Source organism: Opisthocomus hoazin, chromosome 2, assembly GCF_030867145.1.
Source record: "Opisthocomus hoazin isolate bOpiHoa1 chromosome 2, bOpiHoa1.hap1, whole genome shotgun sequence".
Lineage (NCBI taxonomy): Eukaryota > Metazoa > Chordata > Aves > Opisthocomiformes > Opisthocomidae > Opisthocomus > Opisthocomus hoazin.
The window spans coordinates 68365901-68382657 of record NC_134415.1 but is presented as its reverse complement, the minus strand read 5'-3'; the positions used below and the strand labels follow the sequence as shown (position 1 = coordinate 68382657).

General features: G+C 39.0%; 1 protein-coding gene across 1 annotated transcript in view; it reads left to right on the top strand.

Moving 5' to 3' along the window:
- ENPP3 (ectonucleotide pyrophosphatase/phosphodiesterase 3) overlaps nucleotides 1–16757 on the top strand; it is a 44778-nt gene that overhangs the window by 5392 nt on the left and 22629 nt on the right. The window contains exons 3-14 of the mRNA XM_009931973.2: nucleotides 1758–1880; nucleotides 2634–2759; nucleotides 4251–4311; nucleotides 6647–6744; nucleotides 8478–8557; nucleotides 9135–9254; nucleotides 10519–10628; nucleotides 12000–12065; nucleotides 12952–13024; nucleotides 14399–14507; nucleotides 14672–14800; nucleotides 16207–16238. Of these exons, the coding sequence (XP_009930275.2) occupies nucleotides 1758–1880; nucleotides 2634–2759; nucleotides 4251–4311; nucleotides 6647–6744; nucleotides 8478–8557; nucleotides 9135–9254; nucleotides 10519–10628; nucleotides 12000–12065; nucleotides 12952–13024; nucleotides 14399–14507; nucleotides 14672–14800; nucleotides 16207–16238 (1127 nt within the window). The remainder of the gene's footprint in view (nucleotides 1–1757; nucleotides 1881–2633; nucleotides 2760–4250; nucleotides 4312–6646; nucleotides 6745–8477; nucleotides 8558–9134; nucleotides 9255–10518; nucleotides 10629–11999; nucleotides 12066–12951; nucleotides 13025–14398; nucleotides 14508–14671; nucleotides 14801–16206; nucleotides 16239–16757) is intronic.

The window sequence follows — 16757 nt, the reverse complement described above, 5'->3', positions numbered from 1 at the left end:
TAAATATTTTAAAGAAATTAGAAGCGTGGGTTGTAAATCATGAGGAGTGTGAGCGGTTCCATTAAAGACAGAGGAGGTTTAATTTTTTCTGACCTAGACTCACCGTACTATATTCTGTATCATTTTAAATCAGGTAGACCATCTGTACAACTTTGAGGTGTTCAAAAGCCAATGGATAGAGGAAAAATTAAATAAAATACACTGAACTTCAGCCAAAAAAGCACAGAGAAACTGTTTTCATACATTTATGTATATTTGTGAAAAATCATAGCTCTTTCTTGTCAGAACAGACGCCAGTCACAAAACACTTAACCCTCAATTACTTCTTTTCCTCTCTACTGTTGACAGATCCATTTATGCTCATTACATGTATTGCTTGTTATTCTAATTAGTTGCAAACCTTTCTTGCATTGAACAGTAGTTGTCGATGTAAGCATTTAAAGCTCAAGATACAACATGAGGACTTTCTACATGTGAAACAAGCTAGCTAGCTTGAAAGAAATCATTTTAGCTCTGCGTGGTTTCAACACAGCGGATATTAAAGCCCAAATTTTGTAGGCAATGCACCCTGCAAAAGAATGAACCTTTTGGCAACTATAATAGAATTGCACCAGCAAATCTGAGTAGTTCTACCTGTCCCTGCCTAACGGTGTGAGCGGACAAGATAGCTGGAAATGTAGGTGCTCAGAGGGGTTTGAACAGTATTTCTGCAGCACAGAGAATGCGGACACAAGGCTTGCCCTGGCTAGTGCAGAGCAGCGGGTGATGTTTGGAGGCTGAAGTTGTCCTCGGGTGTCCTTGGGAGAACCAGAGTTCTCCCTTCTGCCTGCACGAAGGTGCCAGAGCTGTGGTGAGGACCTGCATGTCTCCGTGTCCAACACGAGGCCCCTCGTTTCGTCCCTTTTCTTTCTTTCGGTCAAAACAACCAAACCTGCAGAGTTTTAAGGAACGTAGTAACGGTGAAGTGAGAGAGGTATGGTCAGAGTCCTGAGTGGAATAATAAACCTTATGGGCCCTGCCCAGTCCCCCGGGGCAGCCCCTACCCTGCTCACAGCCCAGGACCCCATGTCAGCCCCCCGGGGCCATCAGCCCCTGCCCCAGCGATGCCGCAGCAGGGCTGGTCTCCAGCTCTCCACAACTCTGCCCTTCATGGCCATGGGTCCCCCCAAGCCAGGGCTACCCGTGGGCCAACAGCCTGACCTTGGCCTGTTCCTGTCCCCAGGGAGGTGCCCAGTGGCTTGGCTGGGGCTGCCCTGGTGTCCCCCCTGCCGCCTCCTGCTCCTTGTTGGGTCCAGCCACCCCTGGGGAGCCCCCATAGCTCTGGGTGCCTGGCCCTGAGGGAGCCCCCATCCCACGCAGCTCCCTGGCTGCGTTAGGGAACATCCAACATGGGAGTCATGTCCCGGACCTGGAAATGAGCAGAGGAGATGCCAGTTTCTCCCTCCTGACGCTGGGAGGGTGGGACAGCCAGGCATCGCCTCCTGTGCCACTGGTCCCGGGGGCAGCCCTGCCACAGGCTCTGGGCGAGCGTGGCTGGAACAACCGCCAGGACCTTCCACGTCCAGGGGACTTCCTATGGCTTTTGTTTCGCCTTGCTGACCCGTGTGCGAGGGACTGCGTTGGAACATGACTCGGGAAATGGATTTGGGAAATTATTCAGCACGATTATCCCCGCGTCCTGCATCCACGATCCATATAACTGATCTGCCTGGGACAGGGTTGTCCGAGCACTCAGACGTGCTGCCTTCTCCTCGCAGTCAGCTGCAGACACCAGTGCCAGGAGCCACAGGGGAAGAAGGTGCGTGGCTGCCGGTGCGACAGCGGCTGCGGGGAGCGCCAGGACTGCTGCTGGGACTACGAGGACGCCTGCGTGGAGCCAAGTACGTTCCCTCACGGCCAGTGCTCGCCACTTTCCATGCTGCTTTGGGTTCGTTTTTTTCACGTGATAGTAATAGGGAAAGGACAAATTCTTGTCTTTCTGCAGCCGCCGTGCTGGCTTCTCTTCGCTTTGGGGAATGGGTGGGTGTTTCCCGGCCAGGTGGGCTCGCAGCCTGATGTTGTGGGGGTGGGGCCAGAGGGACCCGACTCCCTGGTCGGATTCCAGGGGACTGGCATGGCTCTGCGTGGAGGCCACCCTCCTCTCCGCCGACTCACTCTGCTCTCCTGGCAGCTGCTCAGGGGTTTCTTCGCCCTTATCGCTTCTTCTGCACGCTTCAGCCACTGCATCTTTTTTTGCTGTCTGCTGGGAATCACATGCAAGAGCAGGAAAAAGATCTGTTTCCTTGTCTTTCTCTTATGTAGGACAAATATGGGCTTGATTTTTCTTTTTTTTTTTTTTATCTTCCTGGAAGGGTAGAAGACATTGAACAGGGTGACTCTGGGGAGACTTTTGTAAAATAAATTATTCGAGGACTCTGTGTTAGCATTCAGTGGCCACAGAAATGGGCTTTATGTGTTAAATGAAATCTGGAGTTTCCTTTCAGATCAAACTTCTAAAGCCACTCTAGCAGGCCATTTAAATTACAGTTTAACAGAAACTCTTTTTTTTTTTTCCTGTTTGGAGGATTCCCACACAAAGGAGTTCATGTAAGGTTCTGTGAACCGAATCATAATCTTTTTCTTCTGATTTTCAGCCCGATCTTGGAAGTGCACTAATTTCCGTTGTGGTGAAACACGGATACCTGGAAGTTACTGTTCTTGTTCTGATGACTGCCTGGAGAAAAAAGACTGCTGTGTAAACTACAACAGCATTTGCAAAGGTAAATCAAAAGTCAAACAGATTTATATATAAATTGTCCTGTGAAATAAATAGATGGGCAAACATGGCAAATATAAAGGTAGATGCATTTGTTTCTGAAGATCAGAGTCTTACAGTGCCGTTTTGGAAAATGAAGATGTTTTGAAGTGGAGCTTTTGGTATATTTGACTGGGAAAAAGGTTTCTGGAGAACAATGTTTTGAAGTGGAGTTTTTGATATTTTTGACTGGGAAAAAGAAGGTTTCTGGAGAACAATATGAATGTGTGTCATTCATAAGAAAGACAGAATGTTTTGAACAGTGCAGCAGTATACCCAGTGTGGGGGTTTGGTTTGTTTCTTTTCTTTTCTTTCCAAAATAGATGGAGACATGTTTCCTGCTTCAAACTTCATGCAACCCAAAGTATATATTTTTGTAATCATCCCTAATTCAAAATTTCCCATGCTTTTTATTAGAATTTAATTTTCAGATTGGGTTTCTTATGTTTTACATATTTCTGAATATCTTTGTTTGTGGCTGATTGTTTCATACAGACTCTGACTAAACACACAAAGAATAGCACTGTAAAATCAGATTACAGGAATGATACCTGAGGAGTGTACTGGTGGCATGAAATACAGTATCTGTTATCAGAATTCCTTTATCTTGTGAGGTGGCAGACTTTTAAGGCAAGTCCTGAAAAATTATATTTGTCACCTAAATGCAAATTAAAGCTAAAAGCAGTCAGGAGTTTGGTGCTAAATTGATTGAGCTGACCTAGTTAAGGTCACTGCATGTCCTTGCCTTTGGCTGCTTACTGGGAGAGAAGCTTTCTGTGGTAAGCCAAGAATTTCAACAGCTGCTGTTTCTTCTCTTTTCTTTAGTTTTTTTCCTTTCTTCAATGCTTTCCTTCTTTCTTCTGTTATTGACCTCCCTTATTTCTTCCAAAGAAATAGAAAAACATTATCATAAATGAGTATAGCTGTGAAGCAGGTGGAGACTATTCAAAGGAGAACAGATAGAATTACTTGAAATTTGGAAGCCATGGTCAACAAGGAAAGATTGGAGGAGTTTGGGCTCTTTACAGAAAAAACCAAAAAAGGTAAATGGAGCCCTGGCATTCATCTCTAAATGTGTAAGTCATATCTGCAAAAAGAAGGTGGCAGTAATCCAGTGTGTTCAGGATACAGTTTAAATATTTTCCATTTAAAACCAGATAAAACTCAGGCTAAACTTGCATAGTGATTTCTTCTCCATTTTATTTGTTTGCTTGTCTGTGTAGTATATATGCTTTTTTTTTAACTTAAAATTGTAAGCATTAGCCCTTTCAGGGTTTGAGGGCCTGAATGGTTGCAGTAAATCATTCCTAAAGGTATCTTTAGCCCTACGTTTCTAGAATTCTCTATTAAAGCAGAAAAAGTACCAGGAAGAGTTCTAAAAAGATCAACCAGGAAACTTCTTTGTTGTCTGTGTGGGTTTTTCATGCTGACTCAGAATTTTCTTTTGTCCTTTCAGGTGAAATACCTTGGGTGGAAGAACCATGTGTATCACTTGAAACTCCTCAGTGTCCAGATGGGTAGGATAAAATAATTTTGTCTTATTAGCAAATAAAATCATTGTGATGGTCAGAAATGCTCCAGTGGCCTGAAGCAGGTTTTCATGAGTTTTTCACATCTACTGAAAATAAGGTTCCTGCCCCGAGGAATGTTCTGTGGAAGTGGTTTGTGGCTAGCAATGTTTTTTCTTTCTAAAACCTTTTTCACTTTGTTGCACATTCATTTATCATTTATGGTTTAGAGCAGAGTACAGGAGTTCAAATCCAGACTGAAAGTCAGTTTGCAAAGACCTGGAAAAATTGTTAGAGTTATCTCAAGGTTCATGTATCACAAATTGTTCATAGTCCATCTTATGTTACCATATTCTATCTGTGGTAATTCGGATAAATCACCTTATGCAAGCTGTAATAACTATTAGAATCTGTGATCGCAATTTTTTATCTAAGTAACAGGGTGGTTTTTTTTCACTTGAATTATCTGCGGGAAGAAAGGTGTGTTAAAAAGAAACCTATGAAAGTAGCTGTATATCTTCAAACGCCGAAGCATGGTAGTTCTGATGTCCACCTGCAGACATTTTGCTATTTGTGCAGTATCGCAAAATCATAGGTAGAGGCTAGGCAAAAAAACAGTTTAAAAGTTGTTCTTAAAGAAAAATGGGTTCTTTTCTGGTTCAGTTATGGTGTTTGTGATGTTATCCATCATTATATCTATTTTACTGCCAATTTAGTTAAATTATAACAATAATGCCTTTAGTATTGTGGCCTCTTCATGGGTTCCTTCATGTGCCTCCCAACATAGGTATAAAAATATTTTCTTTAGGTTAACAAATAACTTGCTGCGTTAACACAGTGTCATAGGCTAAAGCTTGGAAACTAGTGGAGGAGAGCTGTAGACAGGATTGCTATATAAAGCTCCATTTAATTTCAGATTCAAATCAGGAAACTGTTTTATACAAACTGTTTTTATACAAACTGTTGATGCCAGTGTTCTTCGATGTTTTGGAAAGACCACTGTGAATGAGAAACAAACTGGGATATTGATTACTGCCTGATGTGAACATATAACTTTTTTTTTAGCAATGATCACTCAAAATATCACTCCAATAAATGGTTTGGAGTCAGTTATCAGTAGCAGCAATTTATCAATCATTTTCTTGGCCAATATTTTCTAGGCTTACGTAGTGAATCATTCCTATAAATTATAAATAGTTGGGGGTTTTTTAGATACTACATGTAGTGAAGCCTACTTCAAACTACATTTTTAATTTATTGGTTTGTTTACAATTTTTATGTTTATATGTTTCTAAGGAGACTGTGGAACATATACAATGATGGTTAACAGAAAGACTGAGTTTACAGAACTAGATGACTTGATTCTACTGATTTTGTCACGGTGTTATGTAAAAAGCTGTTATAGCACCAGCACTTTATAACTGCTAATGCATTTTCCTTTAGGAATCCTTTTAGGCTGGTTAAGAGAAAGCATGTTTAATAACTTTGAAGTTTATTTTCACAGCCAGCACCTCCTAGTTAGGATTTTTATAGCAAGAATTTAAACACTGTGCTAGAGATCAGCTGCAGTTCATGCCTATTTTATCATACCTACTCTATGAACTCAGGCTTTTACCCTTGTTTTTTTACATGAAGTCTTACCCTAAGCACATTAGCAGATGCTACTTTCCTTTTGTAGCTTGGAGTTCAGTTTGTCAGGGGCCTTGCGGCAAAAAAGTGTTCTCCAACTCAGTGAGAGCTGGGAAACTTGAAAGATATAGTCCACAAAGAACGTGGACTGCTTCACAAAGGAAGTGTGGCAAGGGGGTAGCACAAGCCTGGCATTACAAAGAGATTACGTTTCCCAGCACTGAGGCCAATTGACCCTAATTGCTTGCTGGGTGATTGCTGTACTTTTGCAGTCCTTGTGCAGCTGCGCTGGAAGATTTTGTAAGATGCATTAAGAAACAGGAGAATTCAACCCATTACTATGTACAGAGATACTTTGGCTGTTCTGTGCTCTGGGCTTGTATTTGGATGCTAGTCTGCAGCATTTGTATTTATTTGTATTTGTAATTGAATATCTGTAATTAAAAGATTAACAAAACACGATCTCTTTTCCTAGGTTCCATCTATACTGAGTAGCTTGTATTTTATTCCTCCAGTGTTTGTTTTCAGGAGGACTGTGTATTTGCTTTTGGAATTGAACTATTTGTTTATCTCATGCTGTGATATTCATTCTGGGAAGTGCATGGACATTCTGGATCCTGCTTTTAAAAGTAGAATTTGTATTGTTGTTAAAGGTCTTAACACGTCGCCAACTTTCCAAACTGCTTTATGATGATAAACTCATATTTTCTTGTAGGTTTGATCTGCCACCACTTATCATTTTTTCAATGGATGGGTTTAGAGCAGAATACTTGCAAACTTGGAGCTCTTTGCTGCCAAATATTGAAAAACTCAGTAAGTTACCAAGAGTGCTTTGACTACTTTCTTTAAAAGTCTACATGCAACCTCTCCAGTCCCTTTTGCTGGTGTCATGCATATGTGTTGCTCAGCAATAAGAAAATCACAAATCAGGTCTCCCTCATCAGTTGTATATTTTCATTATTATATGATCTACATTAATTCTTGTATCTGAGTGCACAGCAAATATGACTTTTTTTTAACAGGGCCTCTAATACTGATCAGCAGCATTTTATTAAATAAATAGTTTGAAATATACGTTCAAATACAGTTTAAGACTGAAAAAAAGTTCCAGAGAAGGATTTCCTGCATCCTCTGTACTCCATTGAAAAATTCCAGCTGATAAATAGATCATCATTAAAGTATAATACAATGAGAAAAAGTATTGGGTTATTGGGGAATTTTCCTGCAAGATGCACTTTTGCAAGTCACATATTTTAAGCTATTAAAGAGAAGTTGCATGTTTAGAAGTATATCAGTGAATACTACTATATTAGACTTTAATGCAATGTAATTTATGTATTGGTATAATTTAATACATTGGTATGATTACAGCAGCGTTCAAGTAACTGTTTCCTAGTATTTCCAGATACTGGGAGAAAGAGTAAGTTGAAGATCTTCAGCTTGAGCTGCAAAGGGCTCTAAAAAGTGAGACCCATTAGTGCATGCGTCGTTAAAATTCCCTGAATATTTTAGAGTTCAGCTTTCAAGATACTTTGTACCTGGACAAAATGTCTGCATGTCTCAGCAGTAATAATCTAAATTGACAGTGTTGGATACTACAGTGGATTTAGGTATTACAGATGTTCAGGCCTGGCAAGAGCCTTAGATTGCTGAAAAGTGATGCAAAATTTGGAGATCAAGGTAGGATGCCTGGGGTGCGATGCACTCCAGAGCAGGACACCTACATTCAGATACGTTCTTGGAGGTGTCTGCGCGTGAGTTGTCTACGTGCTCACTGTAGTCAGTGTGTTTATAGTTAGTACAGTCTGTACGGTGCAGTGCAAGAGCCCAGAGAGCAAGTCAGCTCAACCAACAGACAGAGGGTGCCACAGGACAAATTGTTGCCTTAACCTATGTTTCTGGTATACTTTAGGGTGCCCTGGTGTATCCCAGGTGGCCTTCAGCAGCTGTGCCAGGAGGACACATAAATCTGTGATTCTGTGATACTGTGACACAGGTCTCCTGGTGACCTTGCACTAAAACTGCCAACTTTCATGCAGGTGTCTTGGACATATGAGGGTATCTCAGATGTCACTGGACTCCAGTGCTTAAGCAGCTGAGTCCTTCCAACGCAACTGGTCACCAGACAGCTCTGCAGAACACCTTGCCTGAGCTGACCTGAGGCTTCGGTCTCAGTGCATAAACATATATGTTTAGTGCCATTTTGGGTCTCAGAAGTATGTGAGACGCTCATTTGGGTTGGCAGACAGGATGTAGGAGCAGCACGTGAAGGCCAGGTAGGATCATTAAAGATGTCTCAAGTCGCCCTAGGCATCTAGGCTTCAGGCAGCTGAAGTGAGTGTCCAGGGTCCATCGACTGCAACGGGACTGTAGGCATAGCTCACAAGGAGACACCAGAATGTATGCATCTTAATTTGGAGTCACATTTCCCCTCTTATACCACAGCAACTGGCTGTGGTGATATGTTCTGTTTGTTTTTAAGACTGTTAGTTGTCAATTAAAACAAATTACAAGCAAATTTGTATTAACTCCATGATCTGTTGCAGAAACATGTGGTACGCATTCAAAATACATGAGAGCGGCTTACCCCACAAAAACTTTTCCAAATCACTATACTATTGTCACAGTAAGTGAGAATTTGCTGCTTTTCCTTTTCATTATCTGGACGACATAGAAAGCATGTTGTGGTGCCAATGTTTTTGTGGGACGCGGGAACTCAAGCTATGGGAGTAAAAAAGAGAGAGAGGTTCTGAGACAGTGATTGTAGGCACGATCTGTGGGGCTGTATCTGTGCACTGTCTGATTCTGGCCTGTGAAATGGTTATTCCTGATCTTTGTCAGTCTCACTGGATATGGGACCGGTGACTATGGGTGAGGACACAGCCATTTGATAAGAGCATGTGTTAGGATGGGTTTGGCAGCTGATACACAGCTGCATGACGTATATGGTACTTAATCTACAGCACATCAGGTTTTAATTGGTCTGAGGGGAAAACAGAGAAACTCAAGGGATCTTGATAGGCATGATGAACTCATTGGCAGGAATCTGTTGATCTGTGTGAGTCAGGAAAGCGTGTTCTGTGTCTGTGATAAAACAGTCCTAAGAATAATTGCAACACTGCAACACTGTGCATCACAAAGTAGTTTAGGCTCCATTTGATTTCAAGATTCAGCGGGTTTTTCTGTTGATTTTTATTTTGCAGGGATTGTATCCAGAATCTCATGGTATTATTGATAACAGCATGTATGATGTAGACTTGAATAAGCATTTCTCACTCTCAGGGACGGAAAAATTCGATCCTTCATGGTGGAAGGGGCAGCCAGTAAGTTTAGTTCACATCATGGTATTCCTTTCTGTCTAGAGTGGTTCATGTACCATATCATAAAACAAAACAAAAAGAGAATAAAATGGAAAGCTGTGTGATATAATTGCAGTACATGCTAAATATCCTGTAGGCTTCATATTATAGGCTGCCTACAAAACAGTTTGTTTTTTGTGAAAGTAAAAGTTCTCTTAAAATGTTAATTCTGAACTTAAAAATTTCACTTAGCGTGGCAGTTAGTGAAAAAGACTTAACTATTTTGTTAGTTTGGAAACTGCTGTCCTAGACAGTTTTGAAAGTTTCAGCCAACTGCAAACCACTGTTCTCCAACCAGGAATGTATCCTAAAACTGATTAGTAGCCGCTGCTAAGCTATACCAATGATTACCATATTTCCACACATAAATAGGGTAGGCCACAGAAAGCCCCAGTAAATTTTTATATGGCTTTATTGTGGGGTATTTTTTTGTTTGTCTTTTGACAATTAGCTACAAAATGAAACCTGAAAATCTACTTCCAGTTTATATCTGTTTACAAATACACTTACAAAGTCCAGGCATGTAAAAGCAAGGAAAAGAATAGCAAAGAAAGAGCTTAATTTCCAGCAAAATGAACACATCTAGAACGTATGGCACATTTCGTAAAAAAAACCACCCTGATTGTACGTATGGTTATGATTAGTATTATTCATTTACCAGAAATATCAAGATGTAATAATGGTACAAAAATATAAAAAATTACACATGTAGTACATAGTGTATGTACTTAATATACATTTATAAATTTATTTACATATGTCTGTGTGTGTGTATATTTCTGTGTAGTCATGTTTATCATATACTCAGGTACCCAGGTTCTCAGTAAAGAAACGTTTCCTAATGTCAAGTCTGAACATCCCCGATGCAGCTTTGAACCAATCTTCCATCTTTACGATCCATTCCACTGGGATTTACGATAAGAAAAATGATCACTACCTGTTGCCAGTTGTGGAAATACCTATATGAATTTTTCTGTGCTGAGAATACCCAAGAAATTACAACATCCTGGCACGCATGCTACTAATTTTTCTTCACAATGTGTATGTAGAAAAGAAATTTCAAATCTGAAGTGGTCATTAGGCAACTGTGTGATGTGTGAAAGAAGAAAGAGAAATGCATACTTGCAGCCCATATTTCTGATCCAATTATGTATTTTTACTTTAGTGATCTGAGGTCCTCCAGTGCTGTAAATGCCATAAAATAATTTGTTTGTACCTTTCACCATAGATTTGGCTGACAGCTATGTACCAAAATTTGAAAGCAGGCACCTTCTTTTGGCCAGGCTCTGATGTTCCAATTAATGGAACATACCCCAACTTGTACTATGTATTCAACAGGTAAGTTTTTATAAGGCTTGTAGTAAATTCCTGTAAATTACTTTAAAAATACAAATAGCCATATGACAGTTGAAGGAAATTAAATACAAGGTTTTTAAACTACAAGATTTTTTAACAACAATCTGAGAGATAAGTGCCATGTCACTTTGTCCTGGTTTTGCCATGGAACTGCCACTAGTAATTGAAATTTTGAAAACCATTTAGGGGGTTCACCGTGAGAAAGTCAAAGGGTACTATATATTCTGCTCTCCTAGACAGTTTTGAAAGTTTCAGCCAACTGCAAACCACTGTTCTCCAATCAGGAATGTATCCTAAAACTGATTAGTAGCTGCTGCTAAGCTATACCAATGATTACCATATTTCCATGCATAAAATCTGCACATACTATAGAGCCCTTTTAAAAATACTTGTACCTGAGAATAAACTTTCAGATAACCTATACCCTAAGATAATGAACACAAACTTGGAAGCTATGGCAAGAGGCTATAGAAGGCAGAAACTAATTGAAGAGACGATGCTGGATAGGGAAGCTACTGAAGGAAGATGGGCTCTGGATCAGTTCCCTTTTGTCTTGCTTGCATGCATGATAATGTGCACATTGCTTCTGAATCATAGTTGTGTATGTTTTGTTTAGTTAATTCACAGGTTACACATCTGAAAATACAGAAATTACCTTCATAGTATTTTTTTTCTTATGGAAGGCATTGATATTAGTAAATTATTTCTAAATTTTCATGGTGATTTCAGTAAATCTCCCACGATTCTTCACATTTACAAAGATACAAAAGCAAGTATATAACCGTAAGTCTCTATAGATAAGAAAGGTTTTGCAGTGATGTGTAGGTTCGGTACTCAGAAAACACCTAGGTAACTAACATAAAGCTCGTGCATGACTTTGGGGGAAAGTAAAGCTATTAATGGGTGAATTCCTTCATAGGAAACAAAGCATGACCTCACAAAGATTTTGCTGGGCACATCACTTGCTTTTAAAGTATGAAAGTGCAAGCTTTATACATGCTGGAAAGAATAAAAATTATTCTGGCTTGTAATTCAGGTTAATGTCCTGAACTTGAATTCTCTTTTTTTGCATGTATTTCATTATGAATACATGAGTCCTCCCATCAACATCACATGTTTGTGTTTGCAAAATCAGGATCTGTCTTATTTACCTCTAGAAGTGAGTTACATTCAGTCGAAAAGGGAAATAATAAAACTAATTGCTGGTACGTTGTTAAGATGCATCATTCTCGAAATCCAGGTCTGTGACTTTACTATATGAATAGAGTGGACAATTTCTCTATATTTTGGAGTTAGAAGGGCTTATCAGAAAAACCCTGTTAACATCGTATCTTTTTTTTTTTTCCCCCCCAGTTCGGTTACATACGAAGAGAGAATTTCAGGAATATTGAAATGGCTCGATTATAGCAAATCTGAGAGGTAACAATTAGTAATATCTAGCTGGTTTGTAAGACTACGGTTTAGAAAGGTTTTAATGCTTAGCAATTGGAATTTCTATTGGTGTTTGTGAAACATGGAATCTTCCTCACTATCTCAAATGAGAATTTGCTGAACTTAAGCCTGTTCTGTAAGTATAGATAATCATTTAGAGGATAAGACTGTAAATACAAAAGATGAAAAAGTGCACATATATCTGAATGGGATGTACTGTTGTATAAGTTTGACTTTATTGTTGTGTCTTTTTTCTTGGTATATGGCCTAGAGGAAACACGGAACATTCAGTTTCTAGTCTAAGTGCATGGATGAAAGATTTTACATGAAAGATATTGCACAAGAAAGATTAAATATCTGAAAATAATTGCAGGCAATAATTCAGGACGAAAAGTAGATGTCAATACTGATTGTGGTGCTCAACTTTGTGACATATAAACAAACTAAATCTTTTAGATTACAAGTTGTTAACAGATTCCTAATATATCTGCAGTTAGAAGATGCTCTCTAGAGCCTCGCTGCTTAATCAGGAAGAGATCCTTTAGGTGATAGTTCCACTTAGATCTCAAAAAGGATAGCTTGCTCTTCTGTCTGAGATCTTGAAGTTTTTCAGTGTGATTTCTGGATACCAATGAAAGACACTGGATACTATTTCTGAAATTGTAACTTCAAATAGTCCATGTTGATTAGTTACAAAACTCAGAGAAAGTTGAATGATTATATTTGCTGTACAAACTTGTGTTAGGGTTTAAAGAAGTTACTTAGAATTCCATTTTAATTTTCATTTAATTTTTTTTTTTAAATGAAAGTGTTCTTTTGAAATGATGTCTCCAAATTCTCATAATATTCCATTCTTATTTGTTTCTAACTTGAGGCCTGATTTCTACACTTTGTATATTGAGGAACCAGATTCTTCTGGACATTCATTTGGACCAGTTAGTGGTGGTGTAAGTCGTTTTTGTGTTTTTCTTACGTTAAATAGCACTAAAAATGATGCTGTATGATGAACTTAACCAACTTATGAACTTGGAAAATATAGTAGATCAAAAATTACCATGACCGTTTTATGAGTTTTTATTAAGAACTCTTGCTTGTGGTTGAGCCCCTTGTTGTGATTCCAGCACTGTGAATCAAAAGATCTGTAAACCAAACAGACTGGCAGAAAAGAATTTCAGACATATTATTAGAAAAAATATGAATGGTTGTATTTAGGCTGAACTTAAATTTTATTGCCAAGTGGTATTTGGAAGCATATGGCCTGGTAAATCCTCAGATCTGTTTTTTATTTATTCCCAACACTGTACTTGAAAGTTTGTAATTTGTAACCCCCAAATATTACATTTTTACTTACATACAGGCAAAAAGTTCAGTCTTTAAGGAGTCTAGGACTTCTCATGTCAGATCCTTCCTGGAATGGTCTGGTTTAATACACTTGAAAGAATGGTCTTCAGCAAAAGGCCTTGTAGTAGCGGACAAGGACAGAAAAACTGATCTTTGTAGGATAGTTTTAGGCTCCCTAATTGCAAATGGAACTCCTTTTCTTTTTGTACATAAAGGGCTTAACAACCCATTACTGTCTGTGTAATTGTATATGTGTATGTTGTCCATCCACGCAAGGCATTCAAGAGAGTGCAGCAGCGTTAGGGGAACAAGGAGGGTGCAAGTGCTGAAATGTGGGGTCCTCAGACCCCAGGTGGGTATTGTCCTTGCTGTCGGAGTTTACAGGAAGACTGTAAGTGAGCTGCGCCAGCTCGGGAAGAGCCATCCGCCAGGAATGGCTGCAGGGTGGGCTGTGCTGGATTGCTCCCGTATTACTTCAGTGGTATTCTGTTGGAATTTTAAAGGGCTGTATACATGAGAGCAGTGCACCATGCCTTCTTGGATGCTACGCTGGTCTTATAGGTAATATGTGTGTGTAAATAATTTTCAAATGCTCCTTATTATTAAAACAATGACATGTTCATACTACAACAGCAATTGTATTAAATGTTATAAAACTGATATCATATAAATTTGGGAGTGAGGAACAAATTTGATCTGAATGTGCTACTTTTTTTCTTTCAATAAACGTATTTTAAAGTCAATTTTTTAAGGCAATAGAAAAAAATTAATTATGAGTTTTTTTAAGGTACATATTCTGTGGTAGATTAGTGGAATTCTGCACATCTATACTCTAGTGGTGATGGAAAAAGAAAAGAAGAAGCAATATTAAGAACCTGAAAACTGACAGAAAAGCTCGTTTTTTTTCAGACTTTGATTACATTTAAGTGACAACTTGAAATCAGAAAGAAAAATGCTAATGAAGCTTGTTTATTGCACAGGTAATCAAAGCCTTAGAGGTAGCAGATGAAGCACTGGGGATGCTAATGGATGGACTTAAACAAAGAAACCTGCACAAATGTGTAAACCTTATTGTTTTAGCTGATCATGGTAATGTATATAGTTCTTTTCTCAATCTAAATTTTACTGAGTCATTGTTTTCTTCCTCTGTGTAATATGTGTGCTTACTGGTTTTATTACTATTTTATAATTCACTTTATCTTCCTTGTCATATATTGTATATAAAGAATAACTGTTTCTATATTGTCCTGTAGGGATGGAGATGACCTACTGCAAACAATTAGAATATATGACTAATTACTTCCAACAGATTGATTTCTACATATATGCTGGGCCTGCAGCTCGCATTCGAGCAAAAAATGTTCCAACGGACTATTTTACCTGTAAGTGTGGACCAATCCTGGGATTGCACAGTCAGTATAACAGGAGATAAATAAATAAATAGGGAAAAGGGATAATCAGTCATAATCAGCAGAGTGAACAGTTTTCTGTTTCACTTAACCTGACTTAAGCATCGATGGAAGTTGGGTGTTTTTTTTTTTGCAAGAACGACTGCTTTAGATGAAATTGAAGGTTAGAAAAGCTTGTTGCAGACTGATTTGCATTTGCTTCACATGTGGAAAGATGAACTAAAGATAGTTGTATTGTTTTGAACTGGAACTTCAGGTCTTTCATAAGGGCATTCCTCTTCACAGATTTTGTGTGCAACATTGGCAGAGTCAGGCTTTTTGAAGCAGTAACTATTTCCGATTGTGTGTACAAAGTTACAAAATCTCAGTCTTAGCACAGTGGGATCTCAGCCTTGGTTGAGCCCTTTAGCTGGTATCACAAAAGAACACAAAATTGAAACCATGTGAGCTGACTCTGACTTGGAACAGATATCGTGTTAACAGACTGAAAAAAACCCCCATCTCAAAACATTCTGTATCAGGAAAAAGAATGGAGAGAGCTAAAACCATGGAAGCACTCTATTTAGTGAGTTTATAGAATTCATGAAGTATTCTAAAAAGTGTAATTCTTGCACATCTCAAATAAGAGCTGGGATCCCATTGTAGTTTTTATGTATCTTTTCTAATTATATTTGTATTTGTAGGCACAATATTTATACAAGGTAAAGTAGACTTTCCTTGGTTTAAGTAGAAGACTGTCTAAGTCACACAGGAGCAGATTAATAAGCATAGGAGAGCATAATGATATTTTGTATGTGTCTTAATCTCAATATAATAGCGGATTCATTTCCTCTAATGGTCTTGCTTTTTCTGAAGGAATTTTCCCCCTATAAAGTGATTGGATTTGTTTTTTTAGAAAGCTAGTCTCAAAAGGCTGAAGTCACTCTCTGAAAATGCGGAAGGTGAAAGTACTAAGACAGATTTTGACTCTGGGATTTTTCTCTGTGACTGGTGCTGGAAGTGGAATACAAGACAAGTGCTCCAGGTCCAGTTCAATGTAAAAAAGGTTATGCTACACACAGAGGTTAGGTGCGAGAAGAAAATTTGGTTCTAGTGATGATGTGTCAGCCTTAGGTGTAGGCATCAACACCATGGCAGTGTTCTACAGTCTATCCTGATGTATCCAAAGTGCTAGGTACTTCCACAGGCTGTCACACTTACAGTCATTTACCCTTGGAAACATAACACCGCTACATGTGGAAGGTTATGGTTACCATAAACTTCACAGGCTAATAAAGAAATGCAATTTTACAGACAAAAAGCATGTTGAAATTTTTCTCATGAGGCTTTGGACCTTCAGCTGTTTGAATGTATGTTAATTCATCTTTTCTTTTTAACAGTTGACTCAGAAGGAATTGTTAAAAACCTGACAGTGAGTAAATATTTTCATAATTTTTCATCATAGTTTCTCTTAATAGGAATCTGATCAAAAAGCACAGTTTGTGAAAGACTGAGGCTACAGTGCCAGTTTAAATAGTGTACTGACTCCAGTGTACCACGGGAGGCAGTTCTGGAAGTTGTTCAAAGATGGTACACAAAGGTTTGCTGTGGGGGATCTCTGCTCAGAGCAAAAGAGTTTTCTGTACCTTACTTTGAAAGAGAAGCAGTGGCTGACTTCATGTGCAGAAAGTAGGGCATATCTTTGTTATGGGACGGAGTACAACACAGAGATGGTTTACATAATAGGCATCTGTTAGCTCTGGACCACTGCACCCAGACTAGCTTAAAGCAGCTTTTCCACACAGCAGATAATGACATTGTAGAGCATGTTGCCACAGGGTGTTGTACAGGCTGGAAATAGAAATATGAAGGGGGGATTTTAGACAAATTAATGGAGGACAGGCCTGTAAGGGCTATTAAACATGATCCATAAGCAACCTCTGAGTTATGG